Source organism: Glycine soja, chromosome 3 (assembly GCF_004193775.1).
Source record: "Glycine soja cultivar W05 chromosome 3, ASM419377v2, whole genome shotgun sequence".
Taxonomy (NCBI): Eukaryota; Viridiplantae; Streptophyta; class Magnoliopsida; order Fabales; family Fabaceae; genus Glycine; species Glycine soja.
In genome coordinates, this window is record NC_041004.1 from 43,478,725 (window position 1) to 43,490,494 (window position 11,770).

General features: G+C 31.7%; 3 protein-coding genes across 3 annotated transcripts; 1 reads left to right on the forward strand and 2 right to left on the reverse strand.

Moving 5' to 3' along the window:
- Positions 1-192: 192 nt before the first annotated feature.
- Positions 193-2,890, reverse strand: LOC114407331 (stress response protein NST1-like). Its single transcript, XM_028370391.1, has 3 exons — positions 2,647-2,890; positions 993-1,102; positions 193-825 (listed from the first exon to the last, which is right to left on the reverse strand). The coding sequence occupies exons 1-3, from the start codon at positions 2,804-2,806 to the stop codon at positions 520-522; spliced, it is 576 nt and encodes a 191-aa protein (XP_028226192.1). The 5' UTR covers positions 2,807-2,890; the 3' UTR covers positions 193-519.
- A 2,141-nt stretch (positions 2,891-5,031) lies between these two features.
- LOC114405557 (bidirectional sugar transporter NEC1-like) lies at positions 5,032-7,057 on the reverse strand. Its single transcript, XM_028368030.1, has 6 exons — positions 6,845-7,057; positions 6,665-6,701; positions 6,342-6,558; positions 5,928-6,095; positions 5,638-5,748; positions 5,032-5,530 (listed from the first exon to the last, which is right to left on the reverse strand). The coding sequence occupies exons 1-6, from the start codon at positions 7,002-7,004 to the stop codon at positions 5,159-5,161; spliced, it is 1,065 nt and encodes a 354-aa protein (XP_028223831.1). The 5' UTR covers positions 7,005-7,057; the 3' UTR covers positions 5,032-5,158.
- A 2,979-nt stretch (positions 7,058-10,036) lies between these two features.
- Positions 10,037-11,770, forward strand: LOC114407332 (CASP-like protein 1E1). Its single transcript, XM_028370392.1, has 2 exons — positions 10,037-10,407; positions 11,171-11,770. The coding sequence occupies exons 1-2, from the start codon at positions 10,178-10,180 to the stop codon at positions 11,520-11,522; spliced, it is 582 nt and encodes a 193-aa protein (XP_028226193.1). The 5' UTR covers positions 10,037-10,177; the 3' UTR covers positions 11,523-11,770.

Consider the following 11,770-nt stretch of genomic DNA (forward strand, 5'->3'; position numbering starts at 1 on the left):
GTGCACAGTTTTCTTTTTTTTCCTCACATATTTCGTGTGGTTGACTTCAACGAATTTCATTTATGAGTAAGATATTGGAATTACGGATGAGATTCCTCAAAGTTACCTTGAGTTTGATCCGTGCGAGAATAGTTGCAACTACTACGATCACTTCCTACGTTAGGATGGTATTTACATGAATAGTAGCAGATGTAAGGTCTCAACTGCATAACTAATAGATTAGATAAATAGAAGAAAGTTTGCATGATAAACATTCCGCATTTCATATTTATCTGTTTCTATATTGGCGCAAATGGCAACTTAATGTACTCACTGCTTACAGTGATTATCACGGCTGCTACATAAATATTACTAGCATCAATTTTGGTACAAACAAAATTGTGATGAACAGTATACTGCACCCATCAAATATGCTGAAGTCAATATATCATTAAGCAGAGCATCGTTCCTCAGTAACTGTTCTACTCAAGCTGGCTCACCGAATAGACGTCACGATTGGCCCTTTTTCTACTCCACGACTCAGGATTTACTGCCAGCTGCATTTTTAGTTGAACCTTGAATAGTCTCCAAGAGATGCTCAATTCTGTATTTCATAACAGGCTGCCCTTTTCGTGTCTTCTTAAGCATTTTTTCTCGCATAGCCTTTCTCCGAGCTTCAGCTTGTTCTCTCTCTTCCTTCTTTACCCTCAGGACAGCCTCTCTCTCCATTATTTCTTTCTCCTTCTCTTCATGCTGCTTCTTGTACAACTCTTCCAAACTAAGGGCACTATTCTTCCTCTTCCTCCTCTCACTATCGTCCTTGTTCTCTTCAGTTTCATTTACATTCTGTAAAAGCAAACAGAAACTAAGTGAATAGTGCATCAGAATCAGAAAAAAAATACATTTATGAAAGAGCAATTTATGAATTGAATTTACAGTATACATTCTTATGCCTTATCAATTTCACAATCATGTTAACAACCTCAAATCAAGCAGCTAATAAGATATCAAACCTCTATATGTCTCTGAGCCAAAGAGGGTTCATTCTGCTGGTTTTGCTGCTTTACCAACTTCTTAAACTTATTCACATTCTTAGCATTTTTATAGAACTCCCTTTGCTTCTCTGACAACAAGGAAACAAGACCCGTCAAAAGTGTGTAATGGCATATGACAAAGGAACTTAAGTTAGATACGGTGACACCCACATTTTCATCTCAAATCGTAAGTCTGTATGATAAGGATATAATCAGAATTCAAACAAGGGTTCAGAGACCTATTTACTAACCTTATCATGACTGGAACATGTCTTAAAGACAACATAAAATAGGAAATTGTAGGATCTGTAGAACATATTATTGGAAAGTGCACAAGAAAGAACTCTTTCATATTTTTTATGAATCACATAATCTGAACAAATCATGACAAGGACTTAAGGTTTTTGATTATGACCCAAATATTCAATTACATTAACATAATGAACTAGGTCCAAAAGATTTTTGACAACTGTACCCTCGTGGAAGTGTAGAAAATGAGTTGTAAGATTAATATTCTTGATTCACTTTGCACTTAGTTTACTATAACTACCACTTATAAGAAAATTCTTCATCAAATTTGTCTATTGTATAAATAATTTTTGTGTCTCAAACTATAATTCATCACATTGATTCAGCCAATAAATATTAATTTTCCCAACAAACAAAATATAAGGATGTTGGACAATGCCACAAAAGGAGAGGGAAGATGTTTGAGTGAAAGAAGTTTTAAAATAGTGGAAGAAAGACTACAGCTATTCTTTTATACATGAAAAAGAATGGAATGAAGTGAAATTATTCTAGGCTCTGCTGGCTGGATTGTTTAAATAGGATAGAACTGAACCTTGAAGGAACGTATTCCATACCATTCCATCCAATTTCAGGGGTATCAAGTAAAACAAACTTGTTTCCCAATTTAATCATAAAAATATCCATGCAATGAAATGGTAACATTATTATTCAATTCAATTTAATCCCATTCCATTTTGTTCAACTCACCATTACATGTCCAATTTATTCCATTTAGCACAAAGTGGTAACTTAATTCAACAATCTACTGGCATTTACAATATGAAAATTTCAAAACATTTGGTGATATTAGCAAGAACACACCAACTGCTACAGCATTTCCACGTGTCTAACTCCATTAGTATCGATGTTTTAACCTAGAAAGTGCTAAACACAATGGCACATCCACATTGAAAGCTCTACATTACTGGTGCCGTGCAAGTGTAACTAGAAAAATATGAAGAAAATGCCTAGCCCAAAATATTAAGGGAGAAACCATCGAGCATGTTTTAAAGGGCTATTAGCAGTAAAATATGCGCAAAGAACAAATAGAAATCTATCACTCTTAATCCTTAGAAACCCAACTCAAGTTTGCAAAACTAGCATCATTAATCTCTTGTAAGATTTAAGATGTTATTAGGCATCAGAGATGGCCGTTTCTACATAAACTCTGGTACTAAACAGGAATAATAAAAAGCACATAGTATGCGAACAATGCACCTAATCATTCACAATTTCATCGCAAATTATCACTCAAATGAAATAGCTAATGAAGCAAACACAGAAAACCATAAAATAAAAGGGTTTAAAAGCATTGAGAAGAAGTTGAAAAGAGAAAGTTGCGTACTTATGATGGCTGGGTTATAGTGATTGTTCTTGAATTTTGCGTTGGCGAAAGCGTTGAGCGAAAGGCCACTTCCGCCCAACCTCGAAACGTTCTTCTTCTTCATCATTATTTGTTTCTTCTTCATGCTCTGATTATCGCTGCGTTCCTCGTTCTTCTTCATCGTCGATGGAAAGATGGAGATTCTTCAGAGCAAATTGAGGTTGCAAACCCTAACAATTTGCACAGTACCAATTGGAGGACACTGCCCTAAACTTATACATGATGTGCTGGGCACAGCACAATAAATGAAATGCTGACACAGTGACACGTCATTAAAATTTAATATTAAACGAAATCTGGAGTATTTGAGTTAATAATCCAATAAAATCTTATCAAATCTAATTATGATTTATATTTAATTTTTTTAGTATTTGAGTTAAATTTAATTCATTTAAAATATGATTATATATAAATTATTTTATCAGTTTTATTTTTTTAACTCAACCCAATGCTACATAACTCATATTATATAATTAAATTTATTATTATTATAATTATTATTATTATATATTAATTATTAAATATAAAATATATTAATTTTTAGTTCACATGATTTATTAAATTAAATTATTCATAATTTTTTTTAAGTAATTTCTTTTATTTATCTTGATTTTATTTATTTTTTCATGTTGATATAATATTTTATTTTTATATAAAATAAAAATACCATATTAATATTGAAATTATTAATTTGACAATTTTATCTTATTTGTTTACATTTAGTCATGGTATACTTCAAATTTAAGACAAACACAAATTACTATTCTAAAAATGTTTAATTTTTACAAAATAAAAAATGATTTTTAAATATTAAAATCTATTTAACCTAACCTGACTCAATCTAGTTATAATCGGATTAGCTTGAATCGGGTATGTAAGAAATTTGCACAAAATCAACTCAACTCACAATTTTTTAATTAGATTAAATAATAAATTTAGTGAAACCAACTCAACTAGTCCGGAAACACCCTTAATTTACCTTTTCGCAAATCGATCAATAAGCTCCACAACTAATTTTGAAGGCACCAAGACACAAAAAATGTGTTGTGTTCTTCTAGATACTAGTTTTTTTTTATAATAGCTGCTATAGATTGTGTGTCTACAAATTATGTACAGCGGACAAGAAAATTCATTCATGCAGATTTTAATTATTAATTTTGATATATTTATTTCAAAATTTCAATCACTTATTTTGCATCCAAGTTGTGTTTATGAACTTTGATATTACTCTATCAATGAAATCGTCTTGTCAAACTCACACACGCACACATGAAAAATTATCAAATTATATGAGAAATTATCAAATTATACCGTTTAATTTTATCGATTACGTGATCACTGAATTGTCTTTCCTGCATCCCGGTGTTTTCTTATTTCTCCTTCATCTGCAAAAGGTGTCTAACAAAAAGTGTCTAACAAGAGAACCTAAGCATGATAATAAACGCAAGGAGGTCTTTATTAGTGGATATCTTTTTTAATTTTCAAACAGCATGGTCATCAATTCATATTCTTCCAAATTTAGTGTGCAATTACAAATTGGAAAGGATATTACTGAGCAGTGAACACCTTCACGTAACCCACCCACTTTAATAAAATATCCTAGATCCTCATATTTAAATAAAATAAAGGGACATGATTAAGAACAGCTTCAAACACTTACTCAATAGAGACTGGATCTCTTTCCTATTTATAAGTTGAGTAAGTGGATCTCTTTCCTATTTATAGACTTACGTTAATATAATTAAGATGCATCTTCATTGAATAAGATGATAAATAAATGATTATCATAAGACAACTCTGAGTGTAAATTAAGCAACTAAAATAAATAACATGAAATGTACCAAAAACATTCAAACCAAAGTAATATAACTAAAATGAATACAAGTAATTAAATATATAAGTTGAAACATTTTCTTAAGTAGTAAAAGTAACTACCTATGAGAGACCAGCAAAGGCACGCATATGTGTTCATAAAGAAAAAGTTTCAAACAAAACAACATGTAAGAAAAACTCGTCATAATATAAACAACATAATTTATTTTTGAAAGGATATAAACAGCATAATTAAGTTCCATATTTTGCAACTAATTACAAATTAAACAAACACTCAAAAGAGACACAGCATGTATTATATATGTTATAACGTGTGCGTATCATTGTTTTAGCTAGTATTCGATCATTAAACTTTTCAGGCATTATAGTGACCTCTCCCTCAAAAAGCCTAATATTATAAGATCCATTTCGCTTTAATTATAGTTCATTAATTCCCTCACACTTACACGTATATACTACATACCAAGACTACACAGTATATACATACGCTATTGTTACGGTTCACAAGTAAAAGGGTTTTCATTTTGCATAAGCAAAATCTTATTATTAAGATAATACAAGATTTTCTATTTACAATTCACAACAATATACATTGTGAACGTTACTTGGCACCACGTTAATTTCTACTTTTTCTCACCGTTCATCCGGGAATTTCAACACTCTCTGGTTCCGCCACCGACTGGATCTCATTACACACTATTCTTGTGCCGTTTCTTGTAACAACAACAATATTGTTCTGCAAATGGACAATCTCACAAGGTTCCAATTCCACCCTGCTGCTGCTGCCATTTTCTTTTTTCTTAATATCATCGTTGTCTGTTTGGTGATCAACATTTGTGTTCTTCGCCTCAGCAATTTGCATTTCTATTGTCTCCAAAATCTCGTCATTTTCATTATTAATCTCACCAGTTTCTGACTGCACCCTTTCTCTCTCATCAGCACCACCATTCCTGTAGATGAAGCATAGTATCATCTGTGCAACACCAAGCCAAAAGTGTAGTACATTTGGCATCTACACACAAAAATTAATTAAACCATATATGCATCAAATTGAGTATACATATATATAACCACATATAGTATGTACATAAGTTGGATATAATTTCTAATACTACTTACCACGATGAAATAATCGTGAGAAAAAAAGCCATAGAAGAACCAAACGATGGAACTCAGGGTCAGAGAAATCAATAAAGGCATGGATATACATTTTGTCCTCACAACCGTTCTCTGAGGAAATTATACATATTAATATAATTTGATCAAATAAAATAACACACATATATATTTAGAAGCTGCAACTTATGATGGTATATAATGCACTGAGAAGAACAAAAAGCAAATATTGTTGGTTAAGTGTGAGCTTAATTTGTTGTCATTTTGCAGTGGAAAAAATTAAATTAACTTACCATCATGGGATTGATCAGAGAAGTCACATAAACACCGACAGAGAAAGTGGCGCAGATCCATCCCACAACTTTCAACCTATTACTTAATGGTGAGACCAAGGAAGTTAAAAATAGGATGACTAAGTATGTCGCACCATTGAACAAAAACACCCATCGGACAATCACTGTCTGCATGGTCAATGAGAAAACCAAACCATAATTAATTAATCAATTAATTAACATGCATACCTGTAAGTAAATAAATAAATAAATACAACTTTATTGTATTAGGAATTGTTGCATGATTAAATTTCCTATGCCTAGACACATTAAATGACAATAAAGCTTTTATTGAAGTTATTTTAGTAAGTTTTTAATTCCTTGTTTGTGCAGGCATATTAATTATATGAATGTCTGCATATACGAAAACATTACCTTGGCTCTGAAGTTGGCATAAATGTAGCATATGATGAGATAAGCCACTTCCATGGTGCAACCAATTGAGTTTATGGTGATAAGAAGCAAAGCTTCTTCGTTGCCCTTAAGGTGGGCATAGTATAGCATTAAACTTGCAGTGAACAGAGAGAGAGAATAGGGAATGGCATTATAATGTTGCTTGGTTTGCTCCTGGAAGGTATCATAGATGGTTACCCTGCACCAAATGTGTTTTATATATTTATGTGCGAAATCCAGTTAAAGCATTGAGGATTAAATGCACAGTAACATATACAGAGGTCTATTATAAAGAGAGAGATTACATAGGAGCCAGATAAATAAGGGAGTTCACAATGTTTCCTGTAAAGATAAGAAACAATAAATTGATAAAGTAAGCAAATTGGCAGAGAGGATGATGAATTGATGATACATATAAATCTAGAGGTACATCAATAAGAACAACTAAAACAAAGTACGTGCATATAAGTAGGTATTTTATGTACCAAGAACTCCAAATACAAGAACAAATACATCATGGTGGGTTTCCATTACTTCTTGGTGCAAAATAAGCTGTGAGAGACTGAGAAGAAGATAGATTTCTGAAGAAATTTGCGTGAGTTGTGAATTCTTCGCTATGGAATCGGTGGTGTCTATATATGACATAAAAGGAAAAAGTAATGCGGAGATTATGGCACGAAGAAGAGTTGCTTACGGACACACTCATTTGGCTCTATAACCTTCGTTTCTCTTAAGAAGTTTTCTTCATCACCTCTAACTGCTTGCATTGGAGTTTTTCATGTGAATAACTTGGTGCGCTTTTGGCTTTAACTTCCATATTCCCTTGACGTGGAGCTTTCACGTGAGAAGCTTGCTACACTTGTTCAAGAGTTTTGCATTGTCATCAATCCACATGCATATAGATTTGGAGCTTCTGAAGTTCTCTTGTAACAAACTACTTCGCTAGCCAAAGCCAGCTAGCTCTAGCTGCAATTTTCATTACGGTTTATGGAAGAGAAGAAAAAAACGACGTGGAAGATTTGTCTGTTCATGATAGCATAGCTTAAGTTTGAATCGGAAATTCTTGTTAATTAGTGGATGATTCATATCTTCATTGTCTCTCACGCTAGTGATTTGCTTCAAAATGTGTAGATGCTTTTTACCTCCTCAATTTTGAACTTTTTATTAGCAAAAAAGAAAAGAAGAAAAGATCCCTTTAACTACGCAAACTTTTCGTTACTTCTACGTGTTCATTCACCTTATTTTCCTTGAAAATTTTGTATGGTATATTCATTCAATGATTAAATTTTTATATTCTTTTTTAAAAAAATCATGATATAAAGTCTATAATTGCCTTGATGAGTATGAAATTTGAATTAAATAAATACCAAATATACTTGACAAGCTTCTTTTTTTTTTGTCCGTATTTCTTTCTATCACACTATTTAACAAGCTAGTAGGCAATTGCAGTTTAGTTATTTTTAAAAGTATTTCTTTCTAACACTTGTCATAATCGCCAACGTTCTAAATAAACTTAAGAAAATGAATTGTGTCAATTAATGTTCGCATTCAAAATTAATGTGCGAAAATGTGATTTCAATTTTTTTATTTATTTACTATTATTAGAATGTGATTCATTTGGAGCAAAGTAAGTGCATATCCTGATCATCATTCTTATGACTCTATTGCTATTAATTAAAGGGGTGAAGGATGTATATACGGTGTGGGATATGCCATTAACTCGTTGTTTAAAAGGAGGAAATTAAAGTTGTTTGATCTAGCAATTTATGCTCAATATATAGCAGGAAATTACTTTTCATTTTATGGATAGTCCAACGATATAGTCAGTTTTATTTTTCCCTAACTACTTCCTTTGGTCGGTGTTTGCGTGTGTAGTTTTGCTTTAGGGCGTTTTTTTGCCCTCCTTATACAAGAAAATTGATATAACCATGAAATAAACTCTAGCATTTCTCCTTCTCAAGGATAGGCTATAGGGTGATTCTTTTGTCTATGTTTCCACACCGAATAAAAAAACTATGTTATTATTGATGTGTAAAGAGAAGTAAAAAAATAATATTAATTTTCAGTACAAACATTCGTGAAAAATTAAAGAATAATCTTCTACAAGTGTTTTCACTCATGTTTCATATACAACATATGAGATACACATGCAACAAAAAATTATGGGATAAAGATAACATGATCTCATTTTACTTAATTTTAACATTCAATAAATTAAGTTCATGCAGGTCTTTAGTATTTCGTTCTTTCTAACAATCAATTAGCCACAAATAGTGCCATTTTTTTGAGAGAGAACCAATAGTGTCATGAATATTACTTTTTTGTTTCTATTATAATAGAATCTTGCTTTGGTGGGGTTTATTATAGTTTCAGGGTAAAAAAATTTTACAAAAACATGTTAACATCTCAATTACATATTTTGCACAACATACAATTTATATAAATCAGTTTTTCAATTCACACTCAATTTTTATATTGATTCATTGCGTGTTTTTTTTTCTTCATTTTTTTAGTCCCTAAAAACAGATATCCCAGCCCCAACAATTACTTTTTCATTTAAACAACTGAGATTTTACAAATATCATGTTTACTGACATTATTTAAACAAAACAAAAAAAAGAATTTAATTTTGAGTTAAATTTTGTACACAAGCTAGAATCAAACAAGAATCCAGGAAATATCAGTGGTTAAAATTAAAGACAGTGTTATTACATTCACATTTCCTTTTCATTCGTATTAATTAGAACCATTATCAATGCAAAATCACCTATGAAAAGATGAAAAATACTTAAAAAGTCCTTAGCTAGCCAAGGTGTCATTGCATGTGAGAGTTTCTGAAGTAAGCTTTTTGTGCAAGGGGTATACAAAGGGGGTTGAAATATTTCTCTCCATTAGGTGAGAAATAGTATATAGATAGTAGCTAGATAAGTCCCATAATTTTTAAAATTGTTTTCAATTTAATCTTATCGACCAAACAAACCAACTAATTTCAATCCCTTTCCTTTTTTTTCAATTTCTCTTATACCAAACAAAGCCTCTTCGAGAAAAATAAATAAAAAAAGAAATTTGATTTGATGATAAAAAAAGAGAAATATCAACAAATTAAGGATTTGTGAAGGAGGATTCTAAAATAAATAAAAAATCATAAACACTTACGCATTATTTGACACCTAAATGAAAAGACGAGGAGAAAAATATAAATATAATAAGTAATATATAATGAGATAATAAAAGATAAATAGAAAAAAATATAAATATTAATAAAAAAATTATAAGTTGATACAAATAATTAAAGATTCATTACCAACTCTCTCATTCTTCATAAGTTCAAATATCTCTCTGATGCCAATTTTCTAGCTTGGTATAGTTAAATAACTGTATTTAAATAGAAACCTATTCTAACATCTCATTGACATCCCACTGGATAATATGAGGAGCATCTCCTCATTCTGTAACTTTTCTTAAGAAAAAAAAAAAAGATATCTGATATATAGTGGTATTTAATGATATACTACTTATGTGTCATTACTATATACAAGTAATGCATGAGCATTGGGCATAGATTGTTGATGACATTAAATAGGTACAGGCCGTACGTGGTGCCTTGAATGCATCTCCAACCTCCCCACCTTTCTCATTCATACATACATCTTCGTTCTCCTTATTATAATAACATCCCATCAACCCTCTCCTTCTTCCTTGTGTTATAACATTCCACAAACAACTCTTTCTTTTAAATTTTATAATATTCTTCTGAGTCTGTTTTTTTTTTCTCACAAGACCATTATACCAGATCCATTTTGAAGAGATCGAGTAGTATGAGCAGCCAGACGTCGAAGCCGAACGTGGATGGAGTGCACATCGATGTGAAGGTTGTGGAGAGGCCAATGAGAGAAAGGCCCTACGATCTGTTGCTGCGGTTTCTTGGCCTTTCACTCACTCTTGTGGCAGTCATCATCGTTGGTGTTGACAATGAGACCAAAGTCATCTCCTATGCCGAAATGCAGTTCAAAGCCACTGCTAAGTGGGAATATGTCTCTGCCATTGTGTAAGCCCTTCTCACTCTTATTCACCGCTTGTTCTTTCTTTATTTGTATTTAAGCTCTCTTTGAATATAAGGTATAAATGTTTTTTCAGTTGATCTCTTAAAAATATGAAGTTTTTTCAGTAAAAAAACTCTTAAAAAGATTTTTAGTCTTGTATCCAAAAGACTAGTATAATATAACATGAAACTTATTCATGTATACACATATAAGGAGGTCTATTTAGCTAGTTAGAGAGTGTCAAAAGAGTTATATTTTTAATCAATTTCTTTTTGTAAATATAATTTGAAAAAAAAATGTGTATATTTAATTTTTAATAATAACTATTCAAATGTCTAATAACTTACATTTATTTTTAAAAAAAAATTATAAACATTCACTCTATTTTGAAATCGATTTTAAGTGGAAGACAAGTGAGATCCAAAGGGGGAAATAGTAGATGTGATAAAGAATGTAATAGAAAAAAAAAGAGATGGAAGAGAATATGAATCTATGAATATAATTACTCTTTTTTATTACTTAGACTAATCAAAATTTTATGTACACTCTTTATATGTCTATATTGATTAGTCAAAAAATAGATACTTGCTAAAGGTATTTTTGCTCCTAAAACAGCAATTTCTTGTTTCTTCATTTTGTGTACTGGAATTCAGAAATGAGCGTCAGAATTTGCTAAAGTATTTTTCCAACTTTTATCCGAATATAGTTAAGACAGTTAGAGGTTTTTTGTTTCCATTGTGATCTGAAAACAACTCAAATCTGGAACAGGTTTTTCTTGGTGATAAACGCGATAGCATGCTCATACGCAGCTGCATCATTGGTTATCACATTGATGGCAAGAAGCAATGGAAGAAAAAACGATGTGACACTGTTGGGGCTAACAGCGCTAGATCTTGTGATGATGGCTTTGTTGTTCTCGGCCAATGGTGCAGCTTGTGCAGTGGGAGTGATAGCACAGAAGGGGAACTCGCACGTGCAATGGATGAAAGTGTGCAACGTCTTTGATGCCTATTGTCGCCACGTCACTGCAGCATTGGTCCTCTCCATCATTGGATCCACGGTCTTTCTCTTGCTCGTGCTCCTTTCTGTTCTCAAACTCCATTACAGAACAGGAATTTAGATCTCGATATGATATGATACACGCTATAATATATATTTGTAGGGTTAATTAATTAATTGAGGGTGTTCTTGTACGTGTGAATCGTGTTTTTGGCATAGACCTTGTGCACTTGTTGTGGTTGATGAAGAACGCCAAAGCACTTAAAAGATATAGATGCTATATTTAATTTATTATGTCCTTTGGTAGTGATTAAATTGAATGTGGTTCGTTGGTAGTAAATATACTTTACCAGATGGTAGTTCGATTTA